This window comes from Camelus dromedarius, chromosome 31, assembly GCF_036321535.1.
Source record: "Camelus dromedarius isolate mCamDro1 chromosome 31, mCamDro1.pat, whole genome shotgun sequence".
Taxonomy (NCBI): domain Eukaryota; kingdom Metazoa; phylum Chordata; class Mammalia; order Artiodactyla; family Camelidae; genus Camelus; species Camelus dromedarius.
Window position 1 is genome coordinate 8,272,441 of NC_087466.1, and position 12,820 is coordinate 8,285,260.

Sequence of the window (12,820 nt, forward strand, 5' to 3'; positions counted from 1 at the left end):
GACGGGGACTACGTCTCTGCTATTCAACTCTATTGGCTCAGGATTGTAAACAGAATGCCTGGCACAAAGCAGACACGATATGAACAAACACATAAATAAACACACATTTGTATAACTGGGTGGGTTAACATTGAATGGAAAACATGCAGAATCATTAAAGCAGTAGACCCAAACTGGAGGACAGCAAGGTGAGGAAAAAAAGGATGACGAACAAATTTCAGAGGGATTACCAGAGGCCCTGAAATAATCATTCAGCACCCTGAGAGCAGTCAGCTCCCCCTCCCAGCCATGGGCTCCCAGGGGCCTCTTCTCAGCAGAAAGGACTCCAAGACAAGTTCCAAGGAAACTCAGAGTGTCCACCAGGGCTGGAGATGGAACAAGAGTGGCTGCCTTTGAGAATACAGATTAACATTCCTTAACTGTGTTCTTCAGATCAAGTCCCCAGGGACAGAGATCTGGTTGGCTAAAATTAGTCATCACTGTAGACACTCTGAGGGCAAGTGCCCACACTTCAATCATCAGTGGGAGACTTGGCACCTCCTGCCTCAGCAGCAGAGAGACTGAAGGGACCAGAATCTGGACACAGCCAAGGTGAACTGAAAGATCTCTTCAGTAACCAGCCTGCGAGTCCGTCACTACAGTCACTCGGGGTGGGCTTCAGTGTAGGTTAAGGCATCTCAACCAGATGGGATAACCTGGGAGAGGAATGGGATCCACAATGATTAGAGGGGGAAGACAGGGTCATTTTGGAGACCTGAGCCTACTCCTGGGTGTCTAGAAGAGACAGGGGCATCCCGAATGGTGGGAGGTCAGCATGAGGACATAACTCCCTAAAGAGGACAACAGAATGGGCAGAGAGAACTTGACTCCTTCATAATCTTGCTTAAGCCAGCTCAAGTAATAAGGACCTGGTCTTTGATGCCATTCCCCAGCTGGTAACATTTCAGTCACCATCACTGACCACCTGATAAAGCCCATACTCACCACCCCTGCTAACAATGACCTAGGGTCTGGCCCCTGCCAACATCCACAGACCCTTTTCTTGATACCTGGCAGCACTTCTGCTCCAGCTGCACGAAAACTAGCAGCGCAACTTCGTGACTGTGGATCCTCACATGCTCAGTGTGGGTTGCCCTGTACTCTCCCTCTTACTTCATTCCTCCAAATTGTCCCACAAAGCTCAACTCAACTATCACCTGCTCTGAGGTGTCTTCCCTGAATGCCCCACCCTCACCCCTACAGCAAATATCAAGTTTTAGAGGTGTTCCCTGGGGCATCCCAAAGCCATCCCTCGTCTGGAAATTGCTTGTTTCAGTCTTTCTCCCCCAGGAGACTGTGTTCTGTTCATGCCTGCATCTCTGGCAGCTAGCACAGGGTCTGGTGCAAAGCAGCCCCTTGGTTAAAGTTGGATGGAATCAATAATAATTATTTAAATTAACATCATGGATGGCACATTCTATACAAAACTTCATCAAACACTCTGTCTTCAAAGGGTTTCCATTCAGAACATGAAAAGATGTTCAACAGCACAGACCATCAGGGAAATGCAAATCGAAACCACAATGAGATACAACCTCACACCCATTAAGAATGACCACTACCAGAAAAAAAAAAAAGTTTGTGAGGATGTGGAGAAACTGGAACCCTTGTACACTGTGGGTGGGAATATAAAATGGTGTAGCCATTATGAAAACAGTTTGGAGGTTCCTCAAAAAATTAAACAGGATTACCGTACGATCCAGCAATTTCACTTTGGGTATACGCCCCAAAGAATTGAAAACAGGGTCTCAAAGAGGTATCTGTACACTTGTGTTCATAGCAGGGTCATCCACAATTGCCAAAAGATGAAAGCAACCCAAGTGTCCACTGACAGAGGATGGATAAACAAAATGCTGTATATAAATACAACAGAGTTATCATTCAGCCTTAAAAGGAAGGAAACTCTGACACATGCTACAACCTGGGTGAATCCTGAGGACATCGGACTAAGTGCAATGAGCCAGTCTCTGAAGGACAAATCTTGTAATGATTCCTCTTATACAAGGAGCCTAAAGTAGTCAAATTCATAGAGACAGGAAGCAGTATGGTGGCTGCCAAGAGCTGGTTGGGAGGCAGGAAGGGGGAGTTAGTGTTTCATGGGTATGGTTTCAGTTTTAGAAAATGGAAAGTGTTCTGGAGATGGATGGTGGTGATGGCTGCACAACAGTACGAGTGCCACTAAAATGCATGCTTAAAGACAGTTAAGATGGTAAACTTTATGTGTATGTTACCACAACAAATAGTACAAAGGCCTATGTGAGGAATTTGAGAGCCTGTGTTCAAATCCCAGCTCTACCACTACCCCACCGCCTGGCTAGGTGATGATGGCCTCAGTTGCCTCTGCTGTAAAATGGGGACAACTCCCATATCAGGAAGGCTTTATCTACTGAGGGCTGTTCCAGATTGAAAGTCTGTAACCTTTTCACATGAGGCCTGATATTCTGTGATGAGAGTTTGTGCACAGGAGGTAAAAGGCATATGCTATTTTTGTTTCAGGAGCACAAAATATCCAGCAGGGACCCAGCAAATGAGAGTACTTCATTGGAAAAGTGTCTTGTTTCAGCACATGTGAGGCACACGGGGGACGCCCCGAGGCCCACTTTACACCCTGACAATGAATTCCCTCTGCTGCCGTCTAGTGTCTAATGACAATATTGACCTTTTCTGGCTGTCAAACCTGTCTTATTAAATCCTGAGGTCTTAAATGCTTTGCACACAGAGGCTGACAGTTTGCCCACCCAAGCACGTGTTCATGTATAATTCATGGCGTATCATGTTGCCTGGCAAATGAATATTTATCAGCTTTTTCATAAGAGGCAGGATGGCATTTCCTTTTGTTGCTACCAAAATCCTACACTGCAGCAAATGAAATTTGTGAGCAAATAAAAAAAGAAGTGAAAACTCCCAACCAAGTCCATTCTGCTTGTAACTTTCCACTTTCGGAGGCCCCCGGCGCGTGCATGGAGGTGGCTTCGGTTTGGCTACGAAAGGGAACTGCAGTCGTCCGGAATAGAACCGCCTCCATATGCTGCCCCCACTGCCTGCACAGCCAGCTCCCCGACGACCCACTTCTGTGCTGCTTTCAACTGTAGAGCAGCCCGAGACCCTTTCTGTGGTTCCATTCCAGATGCTCTGAATGGAGATCAAATTTGGGGGAGATCAAGGATAAGGAACCCCAAACAAAAATTGGTACAGAGTGGCTGGTGGCACCAGGCCAGGCAGAGTTTCATGGTTTCCAAAATGGGTTGCCACCCAGGGAGGGGACAGCCCTGAACCACACCAGCTGGGTCTGAGGTACCCTCCCTGTGATGAGTTCGCAAGGCCACAGAGAAATGCTGCCTTGTCTGCAGGAGGGAGCCTGTGCCCTGGACCCTGCTCCACAACAGAGCCAAGAAAGGACTTAAGAATTGTGACTATTCACTCGTCTTGCCTCATGACTCACTGACTGAGGTCTCCAGTGCTGTGATCTCAGGCACGCGTAGACGCACTCACTCGGAGGTGGAGTTTCAACCCAGTTGTGAATACAGAGTCTGTGTGGCTTGGTTGCCATCACTGTGGCCTTGAAAGATGCTGATGACAGAAATTCACACACAATGAGCCCTTACTAGGCCCTGTGTCAGGCACACCAACTATACTATTACATCTAATCTTCCAAATACCCCACTAAGGTTGATGATGGTGGTGTTCCCATTTTACAGATGAGGAAACTGAGGCAGAAGGCTGCAGTAACTCATTTAAGTTCACACAGCCCCAGCTGGACATCAACTGCAGGTCTGTTTGACTTGAGCCCATGTTTTCTCAGGCCCTCCCTGGAATCAAGAAACTTGGGTTCAAGGACAAAACCTACGAATGCTTGACTGTGTGGCCTCAAGGGAATTAATTTATCTCTATGAGACTCTGCTTCCTCTTATAAGGAGACATAATAGCTCTTGTCTGGCAGGGCTGTTGTCAAGATGCACTAGGGCTCTGCCAGTTCCTAAGAGCTCTGTCATCATTGATCAGCCGGTGGCTGTTCTCAACAGAAACACGTACTGAGGGTTTGGCACTAGGTGTGAAGACTTCCAGCTCCAGGAGTTCACAGCAGAGCTGGAGAAAGGAGACACACAAGGACAGACATGCAGGGTTAGGTATGTGTATTCGTTCATTCACTCATTCACCCCACAGAAAAATTACTGAGAACTTGCTATGAGCCAGAAAACACACAGGTGACCCACAGAACTTCAGGTAAGGATAAGTGCTACGCAAACATCAAAACAAACTGATGTGACAGAGAGTAACATCTGAGCAAGACGACACTGGCCAGGCAAAGACTGGTGAGAAAAGTGCTCCAGGCAGAGGAGACAGCTGGTGCAAAGGCCCTGAGGGGGAGTGTTCACTATAATTCTTTAAGACAGGGCTCTAGTCTGAAATACTTTCCAAACATTTGGGCTGCAAAGCCTTCTTTTCATAGACTAACTCAGGGCACTGGTGCTGAGTGGAACTCCCTCTGGCAATGACGACTCCCCCTCTTGCTAGAAGCCCTTCTAGCAGGGACTTGCCCTTCTCACGGCTCTAATTCTTTCCCCGCACTTCCCCATGCAGGGTTCCAGAAGGACCCCTGCAGGATGGGCAGTGTCCTACGTGACACCACAGAGGGTGCACTGGGGTCTGGGTCAAACCTCAGGCCACCCTCCTCTTTGCCCCCAAGGCTGGCTCTGGGACCCCAGCAGGAACAGAAGCACAGGGGCCTCCGCCCCCTCACCCAGCCCCACATACCTTCCTCTCGTTTATGCCCTCGGGGGCCGACAGGAGCTTCTTCATGAGTAGAGGGTCCAGCACCTGGAATCTTCGGCGGAACTGGGTGAGCCCCATGTGGTCAGCGTAGCCTGGGGTGGGAAGCAGCAGGAGCAGAGCACAGACTCAGTGAGGAGCGCAGGGGCACCGGGGCCCGCTCCCAGCCTGGCTCCTCACTGCAATCGCCATGTGGAACCACTTTGGGGGCCTCAGTTTCCTCATTTGCAAATTTGGGAGACTGGGTTCAATCAGCATTTCCCAAATGCGTTCCCAAGAACATGAATCCTATAGAAGGCTCCACGGAAAGTGAAAAGGCTGCACTCTCATCAGCCTCTCAGAAGGTCGCAATGTATGTCAGCACTGGAGTCAAAGGCTCTAAATCTCCGCAGGGAAGATGCCCCGATTACCTCTGCTTACCCCAGAGATTTCCGCACCTGCTGGACCATGAAAGAAAATTTCTTTGGTCTAGTTTTACCCTCCCCTAGGCAGCACGTGGGAAATGCTGCATCGGATAGAATTCAAGGGTTCTTTTCAATCTAACGTGTGGGATGGACAGAGCTGCACCCTTCTATCTGGAAACTGGGAAGAGGCATCTGAAAAGCTACCAAGAGAAGGTGACATTCAAGCTGGCCTTTGAAGGGGCTGTGAGAGCTTGCCAGAGGATCCGGTGTGGAAGGGAAGCCCAGGCAGAGGGAGCTGAAGCGGGAAGATACAAGGTTTGATCCAGTCACAGCAACAGCCAACATTTACGAGGCTTTGATGCATGCAAGACACTAGGGTAACAACCTCTTTGTGTTCTAGACACTCTGGCGCCTGTAATTATTACACCCATTGTACAGATGTGGAAACTAAGGCTCAAAGAGTTCACATCACCTAGCCCAAAGTGACGTGGATCATAACTCTCCCAGCTGGGATTCAAAGCCAGATAGCGACAATAACTAATTAAGTGGAGAGAAGCCAACAACAAGGTCAAAGATAAGCAGGACTGGGTCCCCAATGAACTTGAACTCAAATTCAGACCTCGAGGTTTGGACTTCATCCTGGGTACAAGGGGCATGGTAGAGCCTAAGTTGTCTCAAAATGACCCCTCAAGGGGCTGGATGGGAGAAGGTCTGGTGAATCTCACTTCATTTTGAGACTTCACTTCACAGTAAGCCAAATGCATAAACGCTGAAAAAGAGTCATGGTGGGTGCATGTGGCAAATTCAGGAAGCCTTCCTGGGAGAAGAGGGTTTCAGGCCATGTTCAAAGAATGCTGACCACACAGAGACATGAGGCTGGGAGGTTTCAGGCCTGCCCTTTGAGTCAGACTTACCTGGGTTCACATCCCATTTCTGCCCTGATTAACCCCTTGACCAGCGACAAATGATCTCATTTCTTTGAGATTCAAGGTCTCCACTTGTCAGATGAGAAAAATAAGATCTCTTGTCATACAGTCAAAACGAGGATTAGATACAATGATGATTATGGTAAAAGAGGCTAACATGAATGCTTTCTAATGTCCAGGCACTTTCCTAACTGTGATTCCTTATTCGTTCAGCAACCCACTCAACAGTTCTCGAGATCCGAGCTATTATAGGAGAAGAAAGGGAGGCACGATCTAGGGACCTGCGGCGTGGGCGACAGCCAAGCCCAGAGTCTGAGCTGTGCCCACCAGGCCGTCCTAGACATAACATTTAATGAGCATTTACTCTCTGCCAGGCGCTGAGGGCTTTGTGAGAACGTCAGTTAGCGTGTGTACACACACAGCGCCCAGCACGTCATCGGCACCCTTGAAGCAGCACGTGTGTGGGTGCGTCATGCATGCATGTGTATATGTCTGCAGACAGACCTCCTCAGAGACATCGCAGGTTCAGTTCCAGACCACTGCAATAAATCAAATATTGCAATGAAGCGTCACAAAAATTTTGTGGTTTCCCAGTGCATACAAAAGTTATCTTTACGCCGTACCGTAGTCTGTTTATGCAATAGCATTATGTCTACAAAAACAATGCACATACCTTAACTTAAAATACTTTATTACTAAAAATAAAAACTAAGCATCAGCTAAGCCCTCAGCGAGTTGTAAATTTTTGCTGGTGGAGGGTTTGAAATATTGCAAGAATTACCAAAATGTGACACAAAGACACAAAGTGAGCAAATGCTGTGGGGAAAAATAACGCCAGCAGACTTGCCAATAGACAGGGCTACCACAAACCTTTGATCTGTAGTCAGTGCAGGTACAGCGGGAAGCACAATGAAACGAGGTCTGCCTGTTACATATACACATTACATATGCATCAATGTCAAACCCAAAATATTTAATACACATGTATGTATCTATGTGTGTGAATATTTTTTATATGGTGTGAGAGAGACAGAAGAGACTCAGAGCACAAAAAAATGAGGAGATGAACCAGGTCTGGGAGGCAGAAATTGGGAAGTTCTACCAGAGACTCAATGCTTTACATAGCAACTCCTTCTGGTGCGGCACTGAGCATGCAGAGGGCAGACACTGCAGGCAGGACCTGAAGTCAGAGGAGGAACACGCTGACCCAAGTGTCCACCAGGGGCTCTGACTGCCGGGCCAGGGTCCCTGCAAAGGCCCAGTGCCTCCTGCCAGCCAGGTGGAATCGATCAGCCATGGGCTGTGACCATCCTGCTCTTCCCCCATAACATTATCTGTCTTCCTGAGCCCACAGTTGTACAGACAGGAGGGGAAATCAATGCGATGCTTAGGGGAGCAAGGGTCTCATCTTTGCTTCCAGCTGCTCCCAGCTTCTCGGTCCAGTACCTCGTGCCCAGGGCTCCACATTAACGCGGAGGGAGGAAATGGGGGCAGTGACCACAAGCTAGGGCGTCAGTGGCCACAGAAACATCAAACAAATGGGTCCCCACCTAGACTCCCTGTCAGCCCCAGCCACCCAACCCTCTGGCTTCGCCCGAGCTGCTTCTAGGTGTCAGGGAGGGGAATCCAAGGGGGGGCCTCTGGGGTCTCAGAGGCAGAAAAGAATGAGAAAATTTCAGATCAAATTCAACTCAATACGAGCTGATGGGGAAACCCTGGGTTAGGTTTGCTTTCTAAACTACAGGCCTAACACTTCATCCCTTTGATTAAATAGCCTTCATCCCACTCTTGCTCCAGCATCTCCTCAGCTAGACCTAGGCCACCCACAGCCTTCCCTGGTGGATCTGCCCGCCTCCTCTCCCGCAATTCCCCAGCCCACTCTGAGCCAGATTTCCTGAACACCCATGCTCCTCCACGCCTCTTTGCCTTTGCATCTGGTGTTCACTCTGCCTAGCGTTCCCTCTCCCCCAACCACCCAAGGTGAGCTGCTTGCTTTGTTCCAAGACTCAACTAAGATGTCATCTCCTCCAGGAGGTTCTCCCGGTCTCCCCACTGAGAGCACAGAGCTGCTTTCTCTGGGCAGCCGGTACCTCCTACTTTCCCCCGTGACACGTGCCCTTGTCACACTGTACTATCATCACCTATCTGAGAGTACACGGATCTCCCAAACCAGGCTGAGCATCTTGAAGACCAAAATATTTCTCACTGTGGAGATTCCACTCTATCCCAAGGTAGATGCTTCTGAGATGTTAGTTGTTGCAAGTAAGATGATTAAGACACACCCCTAGCCTTCCAGGACTGCACAACTAATTCAGAAAATCAGACGGGCTTTGAACTCAAAGAGACCTCAGTTCAAATCGAGGCTTTGCCAAGTTCCAGCTGTGTGACCCTAAGCAACTCCCTTCTCCTCTCTGAGCCTCAGTTTCCTCACCTGTAAAATGGGTAATCATAGCTTCTCCCTCATAGGGCTGCTGTGAAGTTTCAACAGGACACCACATGGAAAGCTCTGGGCCCATGGAAAGCTCAGTGATGCTCCTGACCCTTGGCTGCCACTGGTCAGTGAGCCTGTCCTAGAAGTCAGCTGCCTCTTACCTGTCCTGTGCAGACGTAGTGCCTCCAGGATGTAGGACCCCGCAAGCTGCACCCGCAGTGCTGAGATGTCCAAAGGGAGGGACCCGCCTGCCCTGGGCTTGTCTCCACCAGGCTGCGGTGGAGTCGGAGACGCCTGCCCGGCCCTGCTCTCCACTGCTGGGCTCGGCACCAGGCAGTGGATGAAGTGTAATTGAGACCGTCTGATCATGCTGATCAATGCATCCTAGGATCAAGAGGAGACAGGGTCAGGGTCAGCTGTCTCAGGGTGAGACAGACAGGGGTCCGGACATTCCCCAAACACACATTCAGCCTGGCCTGGCCATCTTTGGGGGCCCTATGTCCTACACCAAGGACCTCCTATCCATGGCCTGATTTGTACTCATGAGAAATAAAGGATCTTTATAATGCCCCTTATAACATACGGAGAAACTGGGACAAGGAGAGGGCAAGCAAGTGGCCCCAGGCCACCCAGACTATTAGCCAAAGAGGGGACTAGAGCCTAGGACCTGGTCTGAGGACTTTTCCAGCGTAACACACTGTGAGTTGTTTTCTAAAACCCATCCTTCCCATGTCCCATCCTTCTGAGCTCAACTGACCACTGACCAATCCAGGTGTTCTCACTTGTTACAGGTAACCTATTTACAGCCAGTGCTGGGTCCTTAGCCTTCCCCTAAGGAGAGCCTAGAGGTGAACACACAGGCCTGCAAGACATGAGGGAGGCAGGCAGCACTGGTCTGACTGTGAAACTTGTCACCTCCGTCAAGAGGGCAACTGTGGTTCTTACCAACTTTCTGAAGCTGCTCAAGTTAAATCAAGGAGCTGAGGCTTTGGCCTTAGAGTTGGATGGATCACTTTCCTCCAAGCTTCTCTGAGGCCCTGAGCCTCAGTTTCTTCCTCAGTGGAGTGTAGGGGGTACCTGCCCCTTCTGGCTCCCTGGGGAGCTCGGAGATGATGTGGATGGATAACCCATCCCAGAGGAAGGCAGTGAGCTCTGGACTCCGTGGGGACAGGGCACCTACTCACCATCTGGAGCTTGATCTGGCAGCACGGGGCTTTCCTCTTCACTGCCGCAAAGCTGCTAGCAAATGTCCTTCTCACCATGCAGCTCCTCTGCTGGGCCTGCTGGGAGGTGCCCTCTAGGCCGGCCACGGCCCGGCACACAGGGGACAGCTTGGCCCGGGACTGGAACAGGCCCCTCAGCTCCTCCCTGGCAGGTAGAAGAAGAAAGAGAGAGGGGTTTTAAGGGACTCACAAGGTGGAGGGAATGGGTCCCACAAGCCTCCTGCAAATCTGCTTCCTAAACCCCCATCTCCCTCGAATCACATCCCAGGTGCCCACTCCTCTGTCCACAGTCCTTTCTGCAAAGATGAGCCTTCACTTGGTGACAAATGCCAGCCCCTTCCTCTACACCTCTCTCCCTCCCCTGACCTCAAAGCATCTTTCCTTCTACTGGATACTCCTGTCACTTATGTACCTGCAGGAATTCTACCAAGCCTGCCCTTTCTTAGTTGGCAAAATCATCTTGGTTATCCCTAGACCAGGTCCAGTACACAGCAGGTGCTCATTCTGTTCCGTGCAAGAATGAACAACGGACAGGTCAGACAGACAGCTGGAGCACCAGGCAGATCCAACAGCACCCTAGGATGAAGCTGGGACCCAGAGAAGGCCTTGTGCCTCTCCAGTCGCACCAGGCCCATCCCATCCAGGGGAAGGTGTCTTCCATTGCTGCCTACGAGTCCAGGCCCTACCCTGGGCTTGGCCCTCAAGACACATTATCCATCTGCCTCTATGCCTAACCCTACAATCCAGACTATTAAAGAAATGAGTCTTTCCCAGTTGCACCAAAGGCATTTAAAGTGGTTAAATGCATGGCAGGGCATACCGACTAATAATGGCTTGAATATACTCACGTTGAAATAAAAATCTGGGAAGGGGGCTGGGGAGCCCTCAGGAGCTCTGAGAGGGAAGAATGTGTGCACCACCCCCCGGTCCAGGGAGACGAGGCTGTGCCCACAGCCCTGAGCCCTGCGTGAGGACTGCCCCATCTGCGGTTGGGAGACCTGACCTCCAGTCTGCAATTTACTGTGTGGCCTTCAGCAGTCACATGTCCTCTTTAGCACTCCACTCCCTACATATAAAGCAGAAGTTTTATTGGGCAGAAGTCCTCCCCAGCGAGACTACCAGGAACCAGAATGCTACACGAGCAGTCCTGGTGAATCGGCAATCCTGGCTGCAGAACCGCATGCTGAGAAAAACCACTGTTCACTCTCAAAATCACCCATGCTTAGCTCTCCGGCCTACAAGACATCCTGTAGGGATTTACCTCCAGACCAGCCGCACTCTTTCACCCCTGTGCACACGCTGCTCCTTCTTCCCAGAATGTCCCCTGCTCACCAGGCCATCTGATCAACCCAGGTTTGCCTGCCTTTCCCTAACCTTACACCCCTCACCCAGCTTGAGCCATGGGACCTGAGAACAGAAGGGGAATTTACAAGACCACAAGACGTGTGCTGAAGGCCGGCTATGAACCAGCTCCTTAATAAGCCATCCACTACATTACGTCACCAAAGCCTGACATCACACAGGCAAGCTTGGCAGTCTCATCCCCTCTTCTCAGGTTGTGAAACTGAGGCCCAGGTCATGCAGCTTGAAAAAGGCAAAAGCAGAATATGAACATTTGCCTGACTCCAAGGCTGTGCGCTATGGCCTCATCCAACAAACCTCATGTTAAGGTAGATGAAGCAAGAAGCCCAGAGGAGGGAAAGTGCCCGCCCACAGTCACCCAGGCAACAAGGGACTTGACCCAGGTCCCCTAGCTCCCCACACTGTGCTCTTAACCTTCCTTCCGCCCCATCCCCCGACTTGCTCTCTCTTTAGGAGCTGTGTGCCCTTGAGAGCCTCTGGATACAGGGTTCCCAATCAACTCTGACCATGATGCCCTGAGAATGTCTCCAAGGATCACTTAGACCCAAACTGTACCCCAACCCTGCTGCTGCTTTTTTATTCCCGCTATGTGATCACTGGTGAACCACTTTACCTCCCAGGACCTCAGTTTCCTTGTCGGTAAAATAGGTCTAAGGACACAGTGTTATTGTGAGGATTTAAAAGATGCTTATAAAACGTTTACCTTGATGCCAGGTACGTAACAGGTGGTCAATAGATGTTGTGGTCTTAACCACACACACCCAACAACCATTTCCCAATAGCTCTCTGAATTGAAAGCAGTGATCGCTGCCAGCCCTCTGCCAGCACTTCTGAGGCGAGCAGTCAGAAACATGCAGTGAGCCATTTTTTTAATGCTGCAAAATGTTATCACTTCTGTTTTACGACCCCCTAGTTCGAGGATGTCCATATAAGTCCCTTGAGTCACATCATCTCTCAGTCACTTAATGAAAAGCCAGAAGCTAAAATACAAAGTCACAGCTTTCCAACTTTTGTTCCACCTCCTCAGAAGGCCGGCTTTTCTCTGCGGATTGCCCCAGAGAAACACTGTACACGACTATCCAAGTTCTTTGTGTCGTTAGGGAGGGGTTCCTGCACCGGCACTCCCTCACTGGTGGTTGTGACTTCATGGCCCTAGCACCTTGAGCGCACCCGGCCCATCCCAGCCCTGGCCGGGCTCACCTTCTGGACTGCTGTAGCACCTGGTGGGCATCCAGGGCCGACAGGTTGGGCTTGGCCCTGTGGAGCCAGCCCGTGAGGTCGTAGCGCACAGGGTCATGTCCCAGCTGATGGGCAATCTCGCACTGGAGAGGCTGCTCGCAGGTCCGAAGGGCAGAGGTCCCTGAAAGCAGACATGGGGTGTGAGTGTGGGGCCTGGCAGGGACATTCCGCCATCTCTCGGCATCCCCGAGAACATGCTCTTTCCGTTTTAATGTTTCCAGACAGCTGAAGCCAGCACTTCTGGGCACCCACACTCCTCCTGCTTCGGGCATTTATGTGCTCTACCACCAACATGGGCTCTATTCCTCATTGCTTTCTTAAATCCAGGACACCTGTCAGCACTGCATGCACCCTTCGTGATTTCTGCCACAGCCGTGTTATCACCTGGGATGTTAGTTACTTAACGTTTTCTTTCAACAGACTCAC

At 50.3% G+C, this 12,820-nt stretch overlaps 1 protein-coding gene across 2 annotated transcripts in view; it reads right to left on the minus strand.

The window, feature by feature from the left end:
* MYO18B (myosin XVIIIB) overlaps window positions 1-12,820 on the minus strand; it is a 198,572-nt gene that overhangs the window by 130,896 nt on the left and 54,856 nt on the right. For both annotated transcript variants that reach the window (XM_064481117.1, XM_031442942.2), the window contains exons 15-18: window positions 12,356-12,515; window positions 9,755-9,938; window positions 8,732-8,954; window positions 4,795-4,904 (exon numbers count right to left, since the gene is read on the minus strand). In XM_064481117.1, coding sequence (XP_064337187.1) covers window positions 4,795-4,904; window positions 8,732-8,954; window positions 9,755-9,938; window positions 12,356-12,515 — 677 coding nt within the window. The remainder of the gene's footprint in view (window positions 1-4,794; window positions 4,905-8,731; window positions 8,955-9,754; window positions 9,939-12,355; window positions 12,516-12,820) is intronic.